At 35.7% G+C, this 14,779-nt stretch overlaps 3 protein-coding genes across 4 annotated transcripts; all 3 read right to left on the bottom strand.

Moving 5' to 3' along the window:
- Positions 1-1,164: 1,164 nt before the first annotated feature.
- Positions 1,165-10,214, bottom strand: LOC116308196 (uncharacterized). Of its 2 annotated transcripts, none has more exons than XM_089034892.1 (7): positions 9,890-10,214; positions 5,976-6,173; positions 5,850-5,885; positions 5,279-5,398; positions 4,907-4,934; positions 4,189-4,327; positions 1,165-3,728 (listed from the first exon to the last, which is right to left on the bottom strand). In XM_089034892.1, the coding sequence occupies exons 2-7, from the start codon at positions 6,133-6,135 to the stop codon at positions 3,603-3,605; spliced, it is 609 nt and encodes a 202-aa protein (XP_088891018.1). In that variant the 5' UTR covers positions 6,136-6,173; positions 9,890-10,214; the 3' UTR covers positions 1,165-3,602. The 2 variants fall into 2 exon arrangements, with proteins under 2 accessions (XP_088891018.1, XP_088891017.1); XM_089034891.1 differs by having other exon boundaries at positions 1,165-3,731; positions 9,890-10,205.
- Positions 6,160-7,827, bottom strand: LOC148907704 (uncharacterized). Its single transcript, XM_089034890.1, has 3 exons — positions 7,292-7,827; positions 6,955-7,215; positions 6,160-6,857 (listed from the first exon to the last, which is right to left on the bottom strand). Exons 1-3 carry the CDS (start codon positions 7,540-7,542, stop codon positions 6,665-6,667), a joined length of 705 nt encoding a protein of 234 aa, XP_088891016.1. The 5' UTR covers positions 7,543-7,827; the 3' UTR covers positions 6,160-6,664.
- Positions 10,215-11,173: 959 nt separating the features above from the next.
- On the bottom strand, positions 11,174-14,731 carry LOC148907703 (uncharacterized). Its single transcript, XM_089034893.1, has 2 exons — positions 14,494-14,731; positions 11,174-13,333 (listed from the first exon to the last, which is right to left on the bottom strand). The coding sequence occupies exons 1-2, from the start codon at positions 14,686-14,688 to the stop codon at positions 13,139-13,141; spliced, it is 390 nt and encodes a 129-aa protein (XP_088891019.1). The 5' UTR covers positions 14,689-14,731; the 3' UTR covers positions 11,174-13,138.
- Positions 14,732-14,779: the final 48 nt, after the last annotated feature.

The raw sequence follows: 14,779 nt of genomic DNA, 5'->3' as shown, positions 1-14,779 counted from the left end.
CTTTGTAAATGTTTTCTTATGTCGTGTTCTATTTCTTCATGTTTGTTTCTCATCAGTTAAAGCAGAATTAGTAATTATGTTCTACGCACATTATATGTAGTGCGCACCAGTGGTACTACGCGCTGATAAGGAAGCGGATGAGGCTAAAATACAGTATCACCGAATTACCATCTTATTCTTAAATCAATAGAACAATATTTCAATACCTTGAATAGCTTACATTTGTTCTACGTTTAATGCAAGACTTTCCTTTTAACACGAAAGAAGTTCGAGTAATTTTGAGCATACATTATATCTTAATTTATTCCATCAGATTATTTTTAATATCAAAATGTATACTATAATATAATCATGATATTTTTGATAACGAAGCAGCGATCCGAGGATTGCTTAATGCTAATCCCAGCAAACGAAATAACCAGGCGGAAATGCAAGATAAATAATTCACTTTCATGCTTCGACTTATCAAAAAAACGAAACTCGAAAGAGGCTGTTGAAGTCCTCCTAAACAGAATATGCTGCAGCCTATTGATAAACTACCTCGTGATAACCATGAGGCTCTTTCGTCACGACTGGTGTAACAGCAAAAAAATAACTTCCGATTTCCGCGTGCTTTGTTACAGGAGTCGTGTTTAAACTTGCGTTAAACCCATCTTCTGAGACTTCTTTCTAATTGCTTAAACTGAAATATTCTTAAACCTAATAAGATGCATTTGTTGCTCAGTGCTAATACCAAATAAATCGAAAGACGGTCCTATATTTTTTTAATATTTACTTGATGACATAACCTATGGCGGAATATTTTCTAAAAGTTCATTTTTTCCCGCATTCATCATGTAGGCACATAGGACAATAATAACTCATTGACGCACTTCCTTTGCAACTCCATATTCTATAGCCAGGAAATAAACGAACTTGGAATGAAGTGCACTTATTTTATTGTTAAGCATTGTTCAGTAATGGTCGAGTACCTGATTAGCTGATTATCATAAAGAGCAATCAGGATAGATTGCGTGACATCCTACGCGCACATGTCTCGACCTGAAACAAATCAAACGCACAGCTGCAAGTCACAAACACAAAGATAATTAACTTCGCATGTACCAACACACACCAGTTGCGAGTTGCGCACCTTTGTAAACCGGAAGATACAAGGAAAACAACTTGGACGATTTAAGCGATTTTATTAAAATTATTTTCATAGTAAAAAATTATTATTAATCTATATAAAGTAGAGATGATATATCAAAAATGCGTTTTTGACATTTCAAAATTCTTATCAAACTACGAAAACATATATAGAATCCTAAACAAATGATAGTACAGTTACACTTGAGTTAGCTCATTATTCTTCACAATTTATTTCTCAATATGAAAAAGTGTATACAAACGTCTAATATTTCTATGGCATTTTGAGTTGGACTGGATTTTAAGTGAAAATCTCTTATCCTCCTAAAGTTAACTATTACTAAATCCCTATCTTAAATTTACTACCAATTTATTGGATGCACAAACAACACTAACAAATCTTATATAGTCAAAATATATATCCAAATTCAAAGTTAGGCTAATTACAAAATATTTTGTAATACAAAATTAATATTTATTTTTAGCAACATATTGTTATAACGAAAAATCTTCATATTGGAACCACAAATCGTATAGCAAATACTTGTGAAATCCTTTAATCCAGTGCTGAATGTAGAATTCAAATTGAGCGTGCTGGAGCACGAGGAAGTAAGTAAACCATTCATGTTATCTAAACAATTCAATTCGAAGGTATGGGAAAAGACAACCACGCGATACCAGAAGCAATTTAATATTCAATCCTAGCGTGCTATCCTTCTAGAATGTTTTCATTTACAAAAGCCTTTTCATTTTCTAACTCGAGGGAGTAATGAACCCTAACCTCGCCTCTTTTGTTCTGTCAAGTTACTTCTGTCAACAAGTACAAAGTTTGTAATATTCAAAGCGGAAGTGAATCCAAAAACTGAATTCTTTTGCAGTTTTCTTATTAAAAGAAATGAATATCCCATTAAGTACGATAGTCAAACAACAAAATTAGTATTTTGGGGTGCTATTTTGCGAGAAATATGCACGTGCAGGAAGGCAAACAGAAACATGTTTAATATTATAGTTCTAAGAACTGTCATGCGGTGACACGGAGGGGTTATTTTGACTGCTACGACGCTGACATGTCATTCGATGCAGTAGAAAATATGCTACAAAATCGATTGAATTCCTTCACTTTGGAATTCAAATAATCTTTTTTAGCAGATTAATGTAAGTTTTAATATTTCGTACGACATATAAACTCGAAATTAGTGACAATGGCTTGTGTTTACATTTCAAACCAAATACTCGTTACGAATTTGCATAAAACACAGACCGCTAATATTAACAAGGTCATTTTTCAGAACAAAAAATAACCTTACCGATAAGACTAATATTCCAAGAACGCCAAGGATTCTCTATCAAAACAGCTTTATATGTGTAGTTTGGATTAAATAGGATCGAAACTAAACCAGGAATATTTGAAATTAGAGATATTTACTTCCACCTAACGATGACACGCATCTATTTTTAGGAAAAAATTGGAATTTGTGATAGCAAGTATTAATTATGCAGCATTGGCAAAATCATATGTTTGTTATACAAATAGACTGAAATATCCATCGCTTCCTTTCTGGCCTGTCTTATTAGAATAAAAAAAGGGTGTTGGTTGCTGTGTTATAATATGTTCCAGCAAGTAAACACCTTGATCGATAGAGCGGGCAGCTGAAAGAGCTCATACGTTATGTACATTATCCAAGCAGTCATCAGCATGACACTCGTTTATGGAGCCAACCAAATGACGCACCTAAGGGACTATATTTGGTATTAGCAAGGCGGAAGTAAATTATAGTCCCTGTAGCAGAATAACGTCCCTGTTTTAGGGAGTTGTCAACAGGAAACAAATTCTTTAGCTATAATGCGGAAATTATTGGTTCTTTAGCAAAGAAACCAAGAATAAAAGCCCAAATGTTAAGATAATCGACAATAATAACATAATTCCTATCAGTGATTCTGTTGGAACCGATATTATGATTGTATACATCTATATAGAAGATATAAACTATCATTCGTTCCTTCGGACTAAAGTGCAGAAACATACTTCAGAATTATCTTCTATTAAAAATAACTCATTAGTCCCGAGAATCTCCAAGAAGATCAAAATGCCATTTGAACTTAATAGGGTAGTGTAGTAAAGGGTTGGGAAGTGTAGTAGACGGTTAGTTAGTGTAGAAGAGGGTTGGGTAAAGTAGTAGACGGTTAGTTAGTGTAGAAGAGGGTTGGGCAGTGTAGTAGAGGGTTGGGTAGTGTAGTAGATGGTTGAGTAGTGTAGTAGACGGTTGGGTAATGTAGTAAGGGGTTGGGTAGTGTAGTAGACAGTTGGGTAGTGTAGTGCTTGTTCTGCATTGTACCTATTTTTTGTTATTTTGGACGCCCCCTTCTTTCACTTTGTCACCAACCCCCTGCTTCAAAAAAATTTAAAAAAATCTTAACTCTTAAGCTGTTGATTGGCCCTTTGTCGTTGATGGGCCATATACGGATATGTTGCTTCAAATGCTTACATCCCTTCCCTGAAGGTTGCCATACTGTGGTTCTGGTTGATGCTGCCTACTGCCAGCAATGTCGGGCTGGTCAAGGTCAAGGGCAAGGTCAGCATAGACAATTTCATCAGGATTCTTCTAGAATAAACAGGACGAAATGCATGAAATCAGAAAGAAAATAAGAAACAAGCATCAAACTCAAATACTAATCTCCATAAAAAGCTACATCAAGATTATATTAAATAACTTTTGTTATAGTCCCCAGGAGTCTCTTGCGTTTAGTAGAACACAAGTTCATTCTATTAAAAAAAGTACTAGTGACAAGTGGGATATCCCATCACAGGACACCAAGAGAAAAGCGTAGATTATATAACTATTTTAAATGTATCTACAGGAACTTACGCAAGAAATATTAATAGCAATGCCATAGTGCAATATCACTAGCTTTATAATTTCATAAATTCAAAAATATAAATTTGGGGTTTTAATTAAACAATATAGAACCGAATTTACAGCTTTAAATAACGGTGCTTTAAATGCTCTAGAAAGGCAAAGAAAAAAAGTAGAAGAGAAATGGAGGATCATATCAACTCACATGTTTTTTCTTTTTGCTCTTGTCCACTTGTGCATACTGAGGTATTGGCTGAGCAGTGGCCCCTTTTCGCTCCTGCTGGTGTTGAATACTTGCGTAATGTTCATCTTGATCAGGAAGAGAACTCATTCGTACTGCTCTCCTTTGATGCAAGATAAATAACACCAAAATCAAGTTTGGTAGAAAAAAAAAAGTAGGGAGAAGACATGGTAAAGAAAGAAACGAAAAGAAAAAGTAAAAAGATAAGGAGAAATAAAAGGAAAAAGAATAGAGAGAGAAGAGAGAGAGAGAGAGAGAGAGAGAGAGAGAGAGAGAGAGAGAGAGAGAAAGCTGGAATAAGGACAAAAATAAGACGCACACAGTAACTATGGACTAAGCTTTCCTATAGTTGTTCCAGTCTCTATTTCGTTTGTAAGTAAGTTTAAAAATTGATTAACAAGCAAGAACAAGAGAGAAAAAGACAGGGAAAAGAAGTGTGTGGGAAGAGAGGAAGAAGTGAAATAAATGATTTTATTTGGTAACAGGAACATAGCGACGATCTATATTTGAAAAATCTAAAGAATACAAACATTATAAGTGTGTAACATAAATACCACTAAATACTGCTAAATTATGCTAATCCTATTGATTTATATTGTTGAATTAGCACTATTAACTACTAAATAGTGCAAAGTGTTGCACATTTTTAGCGTTTGTACTCTAACATAAGAAAAATACTTACTCCTGCCTTACACCAGATGCTCTTGAGTCTATAAAAATAACAACGAAAAGAAAAAAAATCTTTAGTATCTAATATTGATATTTTATACATTTTCAAAACTACAGGATGTTTAGTTTCTCTAGGCGCATAACCGTGGGAGGTGCATTTGTGCAAACCTCATTTACAAAACAGCGCGTAAGTCTAAAGGTACTTAATTATGCTTCTACCTCTGGAAGGGACATATGACTAAGTGCATGCTAAAACAAGGTATATGCGGTATGCAGGAACAATAACGCTAATGATATGATAGCGAAGTATTTATTCCTGGAAACAAATGATAACCATTGAGATTCGTTTTTTTTTATTTTTATACACAGCAACATAACTTATTACCTCTCTCCAACGTCTTTTTGCGACAACAGAAAATAAGAGCTATAGCCAAACCAGCTATTGCGAGGATTCCAGCAATTACTACTCCAGCAATGATACCCGCGGGTACTTTCGAACCCGTACCTACGGAGAAAGCAATGACATTAGATAATTGTGGAAAATATCTTAGAAGAAAAATGCAGCAAAAAATGCATCAAACCAGAGGAAAAATGGTGGGGTTGTGTAGCTACGGTAAGAGAAGGAACTTAAGGGAAATCACGTATAATAAATGTTGATATTTAAAAAATGGTGGGGTTGTGTAGCTACGGTAAGAGAAGGAACTTAAGGGAAATCACGTATAATAAATGTTGATATTTGCTCTAATTTAAGCGTTCGTTGTTTGGAAATAAATAATAATATCCAATGTAAAATAAATAAATAAATAAATAATAATAATAATAAAAACAACAACAACAACAGAACATACAAAAACAAAAACAACAAAAACAAACAAACGATAATAAAAAAACATAAATAACAAAAAAAAAACAACCTTGGAACACATAATGACTTTTGAAAGTAGTAACTACTAAACCTGGTTTTGGTGTCGGCGGAGGACATGCTGATTGTTCTGAAAGGAAATTAATCAAGTGAATGTTTTTAGCTAAAATGACAAGGACAATAATATTAACTGGCAAATTAGTTGTCATATTTGATTTACCTTTAAGAGAGATAACGTGAGAGGCATTTGCAAGCTTATTCTCAGCAATGCAGGTGTAGTTATCAAACTGACTACTGTATTTCACGTCAATAGAATGCGATATTTCGCCACTGTCAGTCTTACTGGACAGTACTTTACCCCTCGAGTCTTTTAATGTCATTGATGGTTTAGGTACACCATTAGCCTTGCAAACTAATTAGAGATTTCCGATTTAGCGGATTATAGGCGGAATAGGCATATACTAACGGAATAGGTACATCGTGTAGCTGATGCGTTGTGAATTCAGTCAAACCGTTAAATAGGTGCCGTAAACTAAATCAAACTAACTTCTGAATCGTCTTTGTATTTATATAGGGTATTTTTTTCCCCGATTTCTCGTCAACGAGCATCCCTATCCTCTTTATCCTGAAGGACCTCTCAATCTCTGGGCCCCGAGCTTCACTGCATGTTAATCGTAGCTACCAAGAAATGAGTCTGACTTTCCACTTAATGACAAGAAAACTATTTTAATAATTTGTAGTCAGCTACAAGACAATAATACTGAATATTCCATTCTTCATCAGACAGATACAAAACGTAATTGCTACAATTAAGACAAATAAATATTCTAGTCTTCATCAGACAGATATCATGTTAGCATGTCATATATACGTACAAAACGTAACTGCCACAAAAGACAAATAAATATTCTAGTCTTCGTCAGAAGACACCAAACCATGAATAGTCCTCCAGCTTGCCAAAGCTTTCTTATGCTCTCGAGCAGCAGTTTGAGTTGACTCGAGAACACCAGGGATTGCATCCAGCAAGCGGTCAAGTCTATCCTCTCTCGTCACTTTTTGTCTTTTGCTAGACTTGTTCTCCGGCTTCACTGAAGTTCTTTTCCTAAGATAAAAACAACACATGAAAACCACGTTTTACAAGCCATATCTAAGAATTTGAGCACAAATTATTACAAAATATTAAATTATTATCAAATTACCTATCTTCCTCTTTCTCAAGTTCCCTTCTATTGTTGATCTTCTTGAGAATTTCTGTCGAGTCGTCATGCTGTAGGTTTTTGTCATCCACGTCAACCACATACTTCGTTTCCCTAGTATTAATAGCCTTACAAATTTCTGCAATTTCTTGTTTAGCACTTTTCTCGCTGCTAGATTGAGAAGACTCGTATTCATCATCAATTATTTTTGATGTTGATGGTGTTTCCCGCTGCGTTTTGTCTGTTGACGTGGTATCGTCATTCCTATAAGAATAATTTTATATTATTATCCTCTTAACTTACGGAAAGCACTTTGCACCTGTTTAATAATTGATTGTACCTTGTAAGTAGAGCGTTGTTGAGCAGTTTAGAAGCTCGTTTTCTTAGGCGCTCTTGTAAAGCCTTGCAAGCGGACTTATCCTCGACCAAATACTGGTCTCCTGCTTCTCCCATCACTTCTGCGTGTCGTCTCATGTAGCTCAACACGCTTTTCCACTCTCTCCCACATGTATTTACAGCCTGAAGAATGAGAATATCCTCCAGTTCTGTATAATTTCTTCTTGCTTTTCTTTGTTTTTTCACGTTTTCCATCGTGTTCAATGTTCTTGTACGAATGATGAAAAGAGTGCCTTGCTAGCAAACGTGCCCACGTGCGCTAAGCGTGAATGTTATCAACCTTCTTGTGTTTCCTAATTGTGTTTGTGTTTTGTTTCCTAATTATGTTAATAATAATGCATACATTCTAAGTGCACGCACGCTTTGACAAGTTGTAGCAAATTATTTGCATATCTTCGCCTTTGTAAAAGTTTATAGGTATTTATTAAGTTCAAAACAAGTAATGGATGTTCCTCCTTTCCCAACCTTTGTTGTGATGACGCTGTTGTTTGTGGTTACAGTTGTAAAACTTGTGCTCCAAAGATCACCACGCCTAGTTCCTCTATTTCCTACCCATGTTATAGGGAATCTGCTCATAGCACTTCTTATGCTGGTCTCTATAGTACCAACAGGGAGATTTAACCTCTTAGCCAGACTTCTTGGCAATCAGCTTCTTCACCGCCAAAACAATGGCATCGATATTTATCGTTCAGTACGGAGCTACCCACGCGTTTTTTGGTACATGACCGGGGAAACACCTGAATCCTTTGATGCTATTATACGAAGAATAGCCGTAGACGTTGCTCTTCCAAGACATACACCTCGAGTACCAGCAACTAATAGACGAAGAGCTTGCAAACTTGACGTCACAAACAGAGTCCTCATGGTTGTTATGTGGCTAAGGCAATACCCGAAACTGTACGTCCTCGCATTCATCTTTAGAATAAGCAAAAGTACCGTTGCTGAAGAAATCTATCATATCGTTCCAATTCTGTTTGTCCGCTATCAAAATTTTATCACATGGCACTCTCTAAGGGTTTGGAGTAATTTTCTGGACACTCTGCCACATTTTTCAAACGCTGTAGGTATGATAGACGCCACGACACACAGAATTCAAAGACCATCTGGCCCAAGACAAGCAGAGTTTTATAGAGGCGACAAGAAATACCACTTTATAAGTACGCAAATAGTAATCGATGCAGACGGATTGATAGTACTACTTGTAGCTGGGTAAGTTTGTAGACTTGTCTAGGTTTAAGATAGTAATGAATGAATGGATGGATGGATGGATGGATGGATGGGTGGGTGGGTGGGTGGGTGGGTGGGTGGGTGGGTGGATGGATGGATGGATGGATGGATGGATGAGTGAATGAATGAATGATTATGATGGTCATAACGATATGATTTACCCTGACACATTTGTTTACTACTGAAAGATAAATGCATACATTTTTCAGTTTTCCGGGGCGTATGAAAGATGCAGAAACATTCAGACGACTTCCTGCTATAGGACACAGGAGAATAAGAAATCTTCCACAACGAGCAAGGCTGCTTGCTGATGGGGGATATGCTAACCGCCCTCCTCTCATTACACCAAGACGTATTGCCCACAACAGAAGACAGCGAGATGCTAACAGGGCCCTGAGATCACTTCGTATCCGAGTGGAGCACACTATTGGTTCTCTTAAAGTATATTCGGCTTCCTCAGACATCTTTCGTCACATGAGACCGTTCCAACCCATCGTAGTAGCAACCTGTGGATTTCATGCAAATCGAAGGAGACTAATTCTTAGAGGACTGTAGGAAAGAGAATATCAACTCGTTTCTTTACAGACTGATTTCCCCCTAACGATACAATTTGTGGAATATTCGAGAAACTTTGATAACGTTTCGTCAACCTCTTTCTTTCCAAAGACTTTGCTTACAAGTGTAACTTGGATTTTTCATTGTAGATTTGAGAACACTGAAGTATGAAGGCCGATTTACACGGTACAACGTTTGCTTACGAGTGTCGCATGCAATCTGCTTACGCCATCCTTACAACATGGCTACCACTGTCGTATGCGATTGTTGTAGGGTTTTAAATCATGTCTTAAAATCCTCAGTGGTAGCCGTGTTGTAAGGATGGCGTAAGCAGATTGCATGCGACACTCGTAAGCAAACGTTGTACCGTGTAAATCGGCCTTAACAATTTTAGTTGATATAATACATGTTCGTCAGCAAAAATTATTTGTTTATTTGTTTGTTGAGTATAGACTGATTGTGTACTCATATCAACAAACCATATTTTAGTTCAAAAAGGTCATATAAAACAGTACCAGTTCAGAATATTAAGTAAAAAAATAGTGCTCGTTAAGCAATAGAAAACAAAACATTTACTGAGTTAACCTATATTCTGGGTAGCATGAGTATCAGGCTCTCCGGGAGAGGGGAAAGAGAGAGCCGGCTTCCTTCCCTTCTCTCCCACTCCCCCTCGGAAGACCTGATACTCAGGCTATATTCCGGGTGGATTAATGAGCGTGGAATATACTGTCGCTAATCCGCTAAATCGGAAATCTCTATTGCACTTTACGGCCTATGCAGCCTACTACATCAGGCGTTGCTGTTATGTTTATGCTCGGTGGATCTGCAATAAAAGCATAATTTCATACGGTCAATTCTCAATGTTTGGATATATATATGTTGGAGATAAAACAAAACAAAAAAAAAAAAAACACTTCGTTTGTACGATAAAAAGCTAGTACTGCTTTAGAACAATTGAGTATCAGCAATACCACCACCCCCCCAAACAATAACAATTACAAATATACGAAAACACACACTAAGTTAAAGAAACAAATAAACAAACAGATAAACAAACAATAAAGTCAATTACCTAATCAATAAATTTAGCTAATTATTGAAATGAATTAAACGACTGTAATAGGGAGGAAAGAGAAAAATGTTTTTTTTTCATGACTTTCGAGAAAGTGTACTTCGAATGTTTGCCCAGTTATCGAAGTACACCATCAATAATTCAAAACGTTGGTAGTGTTTGTGTATAGAAAAGAGAAGAAAACGATTCAAAACTAGTTATAGGTTTATTGCAACAATATGAAAAAGTTATAAGAATATATGAGAAATGGCTATGTAAAAATGTAAAAATGCAAGAAGCTAAGAACAAGGTTATATGAAAATATTAATGAATTGTAAGTAGTATTTCAATTGAGGCTCTACAAATTTCTATCAATTTCTAATTTAAGATACCACTTTCTAAGTAAACACGAAATTGAAGCTAACACGAAAGGATGATGTGAGATTAAACTGCTTTTTCAGGTTGGAATGTAAGGTATTGATGGTTTTCACAACCGCAATGTTTAATGTATTTAGCAAAATATTCTGAATAGTCTCTTTTGTTATATCATCCGCCAAAATTGACGAAATGACATTCCTTGTTTCATTCTCTTGGGAATGATTGAAAACAAACAATTTTGGGGTTCTATTCTCATGTTAGCCACAACTTCTAGATAATTTCAGTTAAATGGTTTTCCTAAGTACTATAAAAGCAAAATTCTTATTACAATGTATTATAATATATATTTTTTGGTCTTTAATGATTACAATCACCAAAGCTGGCTGAAGACCGTGAAAATACCCATATCAAAGAATTACAATGTTTGTAGATTAATTTTCTGCTGTTTGGGGTGTTACTTTCAATAGGAATCAGTACGAGTTCTACATAGATATAACATTGGTATCGTGGACTGTACTCCAGTCTTCACGCTTTACCCAGAATCATTTTCAACCAGCTTTGCAAAAAATGAGTTACTGAACATTTTAGTTACAAATATGAAAGCTTATTTTTCAATTTTTAAATCAGCAAATTTTCTTGGTCAGATATTGAGAAGTTTTGGAAATATGTAAGTCATGGTTGCTTCTAGGCTTATGGTAGTCAGTGGAATGGCAAGGTAGAAGGTCTCGTACTTGTATTACTTCAAGGTTTTCTTATTTAGCACGTTAATGTTTTAACGAAAATCAGTGACATTTCATTACTGTTTAAAAGGTACTGAGAAAACACAGAATATTGTTTATTTATTGATAATACGCTCTACAAAGTGACTGGAATATGATTTTACAAGAGGAGTACAATTGAATCGCAAATTGTACTCTGTAGAGTCCGAATTGAGTTGTTGAGTTTTCTTAACTTTCAATATATCACTCGTACCTATAAATTCCGAATTGTACTCGAAGTCGTGCGATTTCCTATACAAATTTACTAAGCTAAAAAACTATGTTTTCGTTCCTGAAATATAACCTGCTATTGTTGCCACTTAATTCCTATCTGAAAGTTAGAGTTAGTGAGAGCGATTGCTAAGTCTTGTGCCAGAAGTGCAGGGGTTGGTGGTTCGATTCTTTTGAAAGTTAAAATGCCCGATTGATCTTGGCATATTCCTGTTTAGAAAGAAAACTTTTACAACTGCTTTGAAACATGACAACGATATAAAGACGTGGATAAACTACAATTATTGCAAGCATAGTTATGCGTATAATTTTTTTTTTATACTTCAAAAATATATTCTCTCAATATTCGAAAATATTCTAGTCAATTGGGTGAATTATAAAGCATACTTGTATCTATATTTCGAAATATAAAATACTCTATTTTCATTTGATACTCTGAGTTATAAATCCTCTCTTTTCGTGTGAAATTAGTAAATCGTAGTCATAATCTGTGGAATGAAATAACCTAATTGAGACATGGCTATCGTTATAATCAACCAAAAAATGGCGGCTACGACGTCAAGTGCTTTTTGTCATTTTGGCAGCTCTCTAGAAAGCGAGGAAATTGTTTATTTATTTATCTATTTTTTTTCATTTTTTTATTCAGATCTTGTAAAAAAAACTATAAAGCTGTTATTTTCACTATAAATTAAACTTTTGTAGCATTTATAAACGCTTAATACAAATCTAGTTTATTCAATTGAAAGTAGCAATTTGGAAAAAATAATTATATTGCATTGCAATTCATAATAAATATATATCAACGGAATATCTATTTTTACAAAAAAAACAAAAAAAAACAAAAACAATAGAAAACAAACCTCTTAGCAAAGTTGTAAAACAAAGAGTCATAATTAGCAATTACTACGCTCTAGTTTTCGGCTAAAAGAACTGTGACGGTAATTATCTTACGAAACATAATAGTCCAGTTTCGAGTTCCAAATATACCATTTGCATTATGGCGTCATTTACTACCACTACCAGACTCCATTGCACACTGTCTTTTGTTCTGTTAATTACCACCAATTGTCTCACTATTCCCATGAGGAACTACAAATTTGAATAAGAAAGAAAATTCACGAAGCATTTTGGTAGTGGTAGTAAAATGACGCCATAATGCAAATGCCCTATTACCGCTATGTTTCTTGATTACAGACTCGTTAGCCTGTAAATGAGTCTGTAATCAAGAAACACAGCGGTAATTTGGAACTCGAAAAGGTTTTATTGCAATATGTTGAGCAATGCTACTCATTACTGCAATTTCCACAAATATGCGAACTTTGTGTCTCCAAGTTGCACGTTGAAATTTGGTTTTCGCTGCCGCCAAATATGAAAGGTACCGTGCAGCTCGCAGACAGAGTTCGCATAATTATGAAAATTTCAGTGAAATGTCTAATTCAAATGAAAGTTAATACATATCAAACAAAATATCAAACTAATTAATAAGCAGCTACAGAATGTAGGATACGAGAGAACCAATGAGGTTTAGGTTCATTCAACTAACAGACATCTTTCCAATGATTTCAGATGGCTTTCTTAAATAGCATGGTAGTTACATGCCCTGGATGTTAGTGAAATTTTTTGATGGTTGGAAGTTGGCGTAAGTAGGTTCCGGTTCGTCCTGTTTCTGGAACTGTGTGATGTCAGCATAGTCAGTTCCAGTGTATGTTATTGGACGAGGTGCTTCTGCTGCTTCACCGGGGGAGTTGAAGTCAGCAAGTTCTGCATAGATAATTTCTCCAGGACGCTAAAAGATGAAAAAAGCAAGGTAAATCATGGTTAGTAACCATTCCAGAATAAAGGGGGTACTAGGTCGAGTTGGTATTAAAGTGCATTGTGGGATGTTTAAGGGGACAAAACAGCCGTGATCTTTGAAATATGTATCCTAAAACTGTCCCGCAATGCACTGTTATGCCAGCTCGACCAAGTTTTTTCATCCCCCCGGAACGACTAATAGTCTCCATGTTTTACAAGTTCTCATTAACGCGCGTAGGATCGTAGTCGCGACATAAAATAACTTTTGGTGGAGATCACATAAAGCATTCCCATCACCTTGTCGGAAAACACAGCACCCCAAGGGCACATGTATTTCTATGGCCAGTTATGAAAACGTCACATCCCCCAAAACCTACTTGTCATTTACATTAGCGAAACGATTCCGCGTGTGCTAAAGAAGTGTAGAACTGCTTGTTATGCTGTGTCGTGTTAGTGTAAAGAGAAACTTTCTCGTCCAATCCAACTTTTAAACGTTTCAATGAGGACAAGTTGCCTCGACTTTGTTGTGCGAACTACATGGGGTTCTCGAATTCATTATTAATTCATGATTTCAACAACAATTTAGAACATTATATTGGTTCAGGTGGATGAGTCTTGAGACCGAAAAAAAAGAAAATTGTAGAAACTTCATACCGGAGTACATAGGAAGGTAAATATAGGCGATCTTGATACCCAATCATGCAGATTGAAGGGAGAGGAAGACAAAGATCCCGTGTGATCCCTCTCCTTCCCAGGCATCCATGCGTCTCTGGGACCAGGGTAAATTTCTATTCCTAATCTTTAAAATATCGATCGTAATTTCCTTTTGACTTAGAGTGCATGGGCTCTTCTGGCATCCCAAGCGCATCTAGTATTCCTTGTTGGTTTTCAATTCAAACTTTATATTATGAGGGGACCAATGGTATGCAACCCTAGTGACAGGAACATTTGTAAAAAATTGAAACGATTTGAAAGAAAAGTTTTTCAAAATTAGTTTTTCGATGCATAGAAACGGGAGCACTCGAAAACTTTAGTGTGTTTATTTATTTATAATCAATATTTATACAGGCACATCCTATTTAGCATCAGCTAGTTTAAAAGAAGGCGGGGGATGAAAAAATGCAAATATATAGCTAAGTCTTTGTGATGTACCTTCTTTTTGCTCTTGTCAACAACAGCATAGTCTGCTATTTCATTTTGTGCTTCCTTCTTCTTCTTTTTCTTAGACACATCTACTGCTGCATACGTTGGTATGCCATCATCTACACCACCAAGACTAGCAGCAGCTCCTTGTTGGGTTACACTGTCAGGGTCGATATCATTATGATATGAGGCTCTAATAAACATATTGATACAAACTAAATTTGCGAATGCTATGGAAGTACCATGAAAAGACACCCAAGAGTACAATTTCAAAATTGTATGAAATTTAGTGTCT

The sequence above is a fragment of the Actinia tenebrosa genome, unplaced genomic scaffold (genome assembly GCF_029948245.1).
Source record: "Actinia tenebrosa isolate PJP-AT-01 unplaced genomic scaffold, QUT_ActTen_1.0 PGA_scaffold3__52_contigs__length_22856419, whole genome shotgun sequence".
NCBI classification, from domain to species: Eukaryota; Metazoa; Cnidaria; class Anthozoa; order Actiniaria; family Actiniidae; genus Actinia; species Actinia tenebrosa.
This window is presented reverse-complemented; position numbering and strand designations above follow the sequence as displayed.

Coding starts and splice junctions, on each gene's coding strand:
- LOC148907703 (XM_089034893.1), bottom strand. CDS start 14,688: ATGTTTATTAGAGCCTCATATCATAATGATATCGACCCTGACAGTGTA. Junction 13,334..14,493: donor TTGACAAGAGCAAAAAGAAG/GTACATCACAAA, acceptor TTCATCTTTTAG/CGTCCTGGAGAAATTATCTA.
- LOC116308196 (XM_089034891.1), bottom strand. CDS start 6,135: ATGACATTAAAAGACTCGAGGGGTAAAGTACTGTCCAGTAAGACTGAC. Junction 5,886..5,975: donor TCACGTTATCTCTCTTAAAG/GTAAATCAAATA, acceptor ATTTCCTTTCAG/AACAATCAGCATGTCCTCCG. Junction 5,399..5,849: donor TCCGCCGACACCAAAACCAG/GTTTAGTAGTTA, acceptor CTTTCTCCGTAG/GTACGGGTTCGAAAGTACCC.
- LOC148907704 (XM_089034890.1), bottom strand. CDS start 7,542: ATGGAAAACGTGAAAAAACAAAGAAAAGCAAGAAGAAATTATACAGAA. Junction 7,216..7,291: donor AACAACGCTCTACTTACAAG/GTACAATCAATT, acceptor TTATTCTTATAG/GAATGACGATACCACGTCAA. Junction 6,858..6,954: donor CTTGAGAAAGAGGAAGATAG/GTAATTTGATAA, acceptor TTTTTATCTTAG/GAAAAGAACTTCAGTGAAGC.